The sequence below is a fragment of the Morus notabilis genome, unplaced genomic scaffold (genome assembly GCF_000414095.1).
Source record: "Morus notabilis unplaced genomic scaffold, ASM41409v2 Scaffold706, whole genome shotgun sequence".
Taxonomy (NCBI): domain Eukaryota; kingdom Viridiplantae; phylum Streptophyta; class Magnoliopsida; order Rosales; family Moraceae; genus Morus; species Morus notabilis.
In genome coordinates this window covers 11,190-15,499 of record NW_010358366.1, presented here as the reverse complement: position 1 = coordinate 15,499, position 4,310 = coordinate 11,190, and the positions used below count along the sequence as shown (strand labels likewise).

Below are 4,310 nucleotides of genomic sequence, written 5' to 3'. Positions count from 1 at the left end.
AGGAAAAGACTTTATTGTTTTCAATCTTATAAAACTCCTTGTGAGTGTAACATAAAAGTAGAAACTGCACGTACCAGCATTTTACTCTTTACACTGAAGAAGCCATCTGCATTAGCCACAACTGTCGGCTTTGAAGCTCCAACAACCATAATAGCACCCTAAACATCAACCAAACTTTCAGCGCAGTACTAATTGTCACAAGGAGCAGAAGACTCTACTCAATTTGTGAAATAAGGAAAACCTAGCATTGATGTTTTCAACTCACCTGGCCTGGCGGAAGTATAGTGTTGAATCTATCCACTCTAAACATGCCCAAATTGGACAGAGTAAATGTTTCTGCATCAACTTGATTTGATCTATTCATAAAAGAGCACCATGAAAAGCAATATACAATAAATATGTGCGAAGACATTTGATAAAGAAGACCTGAATTGTACTCGTGAGGTTGAAGTTGCTTTGAACGGGCTTTCTCCACCAGCTCCTTCCACTTTTGAGATAAAAGATACAGATCCATCTGTGCCAACAAACACAAGTTACCCACTAGGCGTTGAACTTAAGCTGTCATGAACAAAGTGGACAAGGTGAGCGTATTTCAAACCTTATCAACATCCTGAAGAACCGGCGTTATAAGACTGCCATTAATCGCAACAGCAACCGCAATGTTTATGTTACTATTGTACGTAAAGCTCTTACTGTCTTTGCATGAAGCGTTCACAACCGGATGCTGAGCAAGAGCCATAGCAGTGGCCTTTGTCAACAAGGCAGTCATGGTGACACCCTTCGGTTTGACCTAAAGAGCACAAGGCAATTCAATTCAAAACCCCACAATCCAAACACCAACAAAAAACAAATTCGACACTTCAAACAATACAAACAACCTAACAATGGCCTTACTTGACAATGTAAATTAACGCATTACCAAGCAAAAAAGAAAATTTGACTACTTTGTTCGCCAAAACATAAAATTCAAGATCAAGGTCTGAATTTTCAATACCTTCTCATAGAGTGCATCGAGGGCATCGGTGGTGATGGGATAACAAACGCCGAAAGTGGGCACGGAGAGGCTCTCCGTATAAAACATATCTCATTGAATCTAATTTGAGGAAAGACATGAAAGTCGATATTAAATGTCCAAAGTGCCACTTCTACGAAATTGTGCATATCATTTAATTAAGATTACATTAACAACATAACTTGATAGACAGCAGAAATATTCAAGACGTCAACGTTCACCCCACGGACGTCAAGATCAAGAAAGATAACCATTATAAGTTCCTTAGCGGTTTTGGCTTTGTAGGTTTAACAGTTACATACCCTTCCTTTAGAGTCAAAATAGCTGTGTGCACAGCATCATCGAGCTCCATATCATCAGTATACCTAAGAGAAAAGGAAACATAGAAAAGAAGGCAAAAGAAAATGTTTAGGATCAATTGGGAGGAGGAAGGAGAGGGGAAAACAAGAGAAAGAAGTATAAAGGACGAGAGAGTTAAGAAATGCTAAAAGATAAAAATGTATGTCCCTTTAAATATTCACATTTATTGACTCAAATTGACTTAAAAGCTAGACAAGGATGGCTACAATATCATAGAAAGGAACAGTTGCAACCTCAAAGTAAAAGGAGAGTTGTGGTAAATGACTAGGCATGAGTGTTGAATATTGACATGTGTCCAATTCTCACATTTGTCTATTTCTTCTATGAACTTAATTTGTCCTGTAGTCCTATATCAAATTTCTAGATGTTTCTGCAAGGGGGCCATGCTGTTACCTCATAAATTAAGGAATGATGGAAGAGAGAGAGATGGAATAGTGATAAATCAGAAAGAAAATAAAAATGAAACATTCATCAAGGGCAGAAAAATAGTAGTCAAACTAAGGGCTTGCATTAAAAGAATCATTTTTCACTTCAGCAGCCATAAACATGCCTAATTTAGTTAGTATGTGCCAGTTTTGACCATATTCTGTCTCAAATACCTCTTCTCAAGGAATGTTTTTGCATTTGAAACATTCTTTCCCATTACAGAGGCCTTCCATGAGAAATATGAGCCTGATGGATCGACCTAGAGAAAATAAAAGCAAACGGGGAAAAAAATCAAAGCCAACCAGGATTAGAAACATCATTGCCAGTACTTGATGTGAAATACTTTTATCTCTGTATAATTAAAGTGTCAGACCCAAATGGGGAAAAAATCAAAGGCAACCAGGATTAAGAAGGAAGTTTTTTCTTGAACAAATCCAAACAAAATCTTGAGAATGAAAGTTACCTGGAAGAGTTGAGGACTATTGTCATCAAACCCAGCAACAAGTAAAGAGACCCCAAAAGGCCTCACACCACTACCCAAAAAGAAAGAAAGACATTATAGATCCATCAGCAACAAAATTGTTTAGAAAATCAGATAAAATAGTATGATGAATATGTAAATTAACTTCCAAATTTCTCAATCCATTGCAGTATTTTTTTCTTGCATAAAATGAAGAATTTGATATTTGTCTAATATAACATGTATAATAAAGCAGTAGTAACCTTTTTCATTACCCAGATTGAGGGTTTTTTTTAATTACTTATTTTTTTCACATGAAAAAAAAAAAAAACACTTGATATTTGTCTAATATAACATGTCTTAAGAAGTGGTAGTAGCCTTTTATAACATGTCTTAAGAAGAGGGCTGAATGGAAAGGCCATTCGAGTCACCCCCCACCTGAATGAGGATTCACTCAAATTGAGTGAATTAGCTTTCCCACGGAAAGCCTTTCCTAGTCAAAATAAAGCAACCAAACAATGGAATTATCAGAATGATTTTTCCTGTCCATTGCATTCCTCCCAACCAAACAATGCATTAAACGATTTGTGGCTATTGGTGTTATAGATTAGCGTCGTTTAAATCCATAAACTAGTGTGTAGCTTTTTGTGTTAAATTTCGTAAGTTTTGATGTCGTTTACACGGATAAAATGACATGTAACTGGTGTTATTTTCCTCATTTATTTTTTCGTGTTAAGATTGTAATTCGTTTATTACCTTCTAATTTCATTGACTTGGCCATGAAGTTGAAAGCGAAAATGTCGATATCAATTATATTGTCGGTACTTTAAATTCGGTGGAAATATTGAAAAAAAATGGAAATATAAATATTTATTTAAATATTTAATATTTCTTTTCTTAGGGGATTTCTTTTTAATGTTTTAAGATTTGATAAACATTAAAAAAAATATACACATAAACTTCGAGACCGCGGTTGTAGAGCTCGAGGAAAGCTTCGATCTAACCTCTGATGGGCCTAGTAACGAGACCAAAAGTTGTTGCCGTTTCCGTAGCGGTTGTAGAGCTCGAGGAGAGCTTCAATCTAACCTCTGATGGGCCCCGTAACAACACCAAAAGTTATCATCGTTTCCGTAGCAGTTGTAGAGCACGAGGAGAGCTGCGATCTAACCTCTGATGGGTCCCGTAATGACACCAAAAGTTGTCTCTGTTTCTGTAGCGGTTGTTGAGCACGTGGAGAGCTCCGATCTAACCTCTGATGGGCCCAGTAACAACACCAAAAGTTGTCGCCGTTTCTGTAGCGGTTGTAGAGCTCGAGGAGAGCTTCGATCTAACCTCTGATGGGCCCCGTTACGACACCAAGAGTTGTCACCATTCCCGTGGCGGTTGTAGAGCGCGAATAGAGCTTCGATCTAACGGTTGATGGGCCCCGTTACGACAACAAAAGTTGTCGCCGTTACCCTGGCAGTTGTAGATCGCGAAGAGAGCTTCGATCTAATGGCAGATGGGCCCCGTTTCGACACCAAAACTTGTCGCCGTTCCAGTGGCGGTAGTAGATTGTGAAGAGAGCCTCGATCTAACAGCTGATGGGCCACATTACGACACCAAAAGTTGTCACCGTTCCCGTCGCAGTTGTAGATCACAAAGAAAGCTTCAATCTAACGGCTGATGGGCCCTATTTTGACACCAAATCTTGTTGCCCTTCCAGTAGCGGTTGTAGATTGCGAAGAGAGCTCCGATCTAACGGTTGATGGACCCCGTTATGACACCAAAAGTTGTCGCCCCGGGGCAGGCCGGGGCAGCCACGGGACAGCCCCGGGGCATCCTCGGGACAGCCCCGGAGCAACCCCGGGGCAGCCCCGGAGCAAGCACGGGATAGCCATAGGGCATCCCCGGGGCAGCCCCGGGACAGCCCAGGGGTAGCCCCAGGACATCCTAGGGGCATCCCCGGGACAGCCCCGTGGCATCCATGGGACAGCCCAGGGACAGACCCGGGACAGCCCCGGGGGACGGCCCCGGGACAGCACTGGGGCAGCCCCCGGGCCGGCCCCGGGG

The 4,310-nt window shown here is 41.0% G+C and overlaps 2 protein-coding genes across 2 annotated transcripts in view; both read right to left on the bottom strand.

Moving 5' to 3' along the window:
* LOC21384792 (dihydrolipoyllysine-residue acetyltransferase component 4 of pyruvate dehydrogenase complex, chloroplastic) overlaps positions 1–1,081 on the bottom strand; it is a 3,335-nt gene extending 2,254 nt beyond the window's left edge. Inside the window, exons 1-5 of the mRNA XM_024161922.1 lie at positions 995–1,081; positions 599–790; positions 427–514; positions 266–336; positions 75–158 (exon numbers count right to left, since the gene is read on the bottom strand). Of these exons, the coding sequence (XP_024017690.1) occupies positions 75–158; positions 266–336; positions 427–514; positions 599–790; positions 995–1,081 (522 nt within the window). The remainder of the gene's footprint in view (positions 1–74; positions 159–265; positions 337–426; positions 515–598; positions 791–994) is intronic.
* A 184-nt stretch (positions 1,082–1,265) lies between these two features.
* LOC112090494 (proteasome subunit alpha type-2-like) lies at positions 1,266–3,039 on the bottom strand. Its single transcript, XM_024161921.1, has 5 exons — positions 3,015–3,039; positions 2,697–2,751; positions 2,262–2,331; positions 1,972–2,057; positions 1,266–1,377 (listed from the first exon to the last, which is right to left on the bottom strand). The coding sequence occupies exons 1-5, from the start codon at positions 3,037–3,039 to the stop codon at positions 1,266–1,268; spliced, it is 348 nt and encodes a 115-aa protein (XP_024017689.1).
* Positions 3,040–4,310: the final 1,271 nt, after the last annotated feature.

What these genes read in the sequence shown, in the direction of transcription:
- LOC112090494 (XM_024161921.1), bottom strand. Translation starts at nt 3,039, where the DNA reads ATGGCCAAGTCAATGAAATTAGAAG. An exon ending in ATAGTCCTCAACTCTTCCAG is followed by an intron (nt 2,058 to 2,261) that starts GTAACTTTCATT and finishes TATTTTCTCTAG; the next exon opens with GTCGATCCATCAGGCTCATA. An exon ending in AAAACATTCCTTGAGAAGAG is followed by an intron (nt 1,378 to 1,971) that starts GTATTTGAGACA and finishes CTTTTCTCTTAG; the next exon opens with GTATACTGATGATATGGAGC.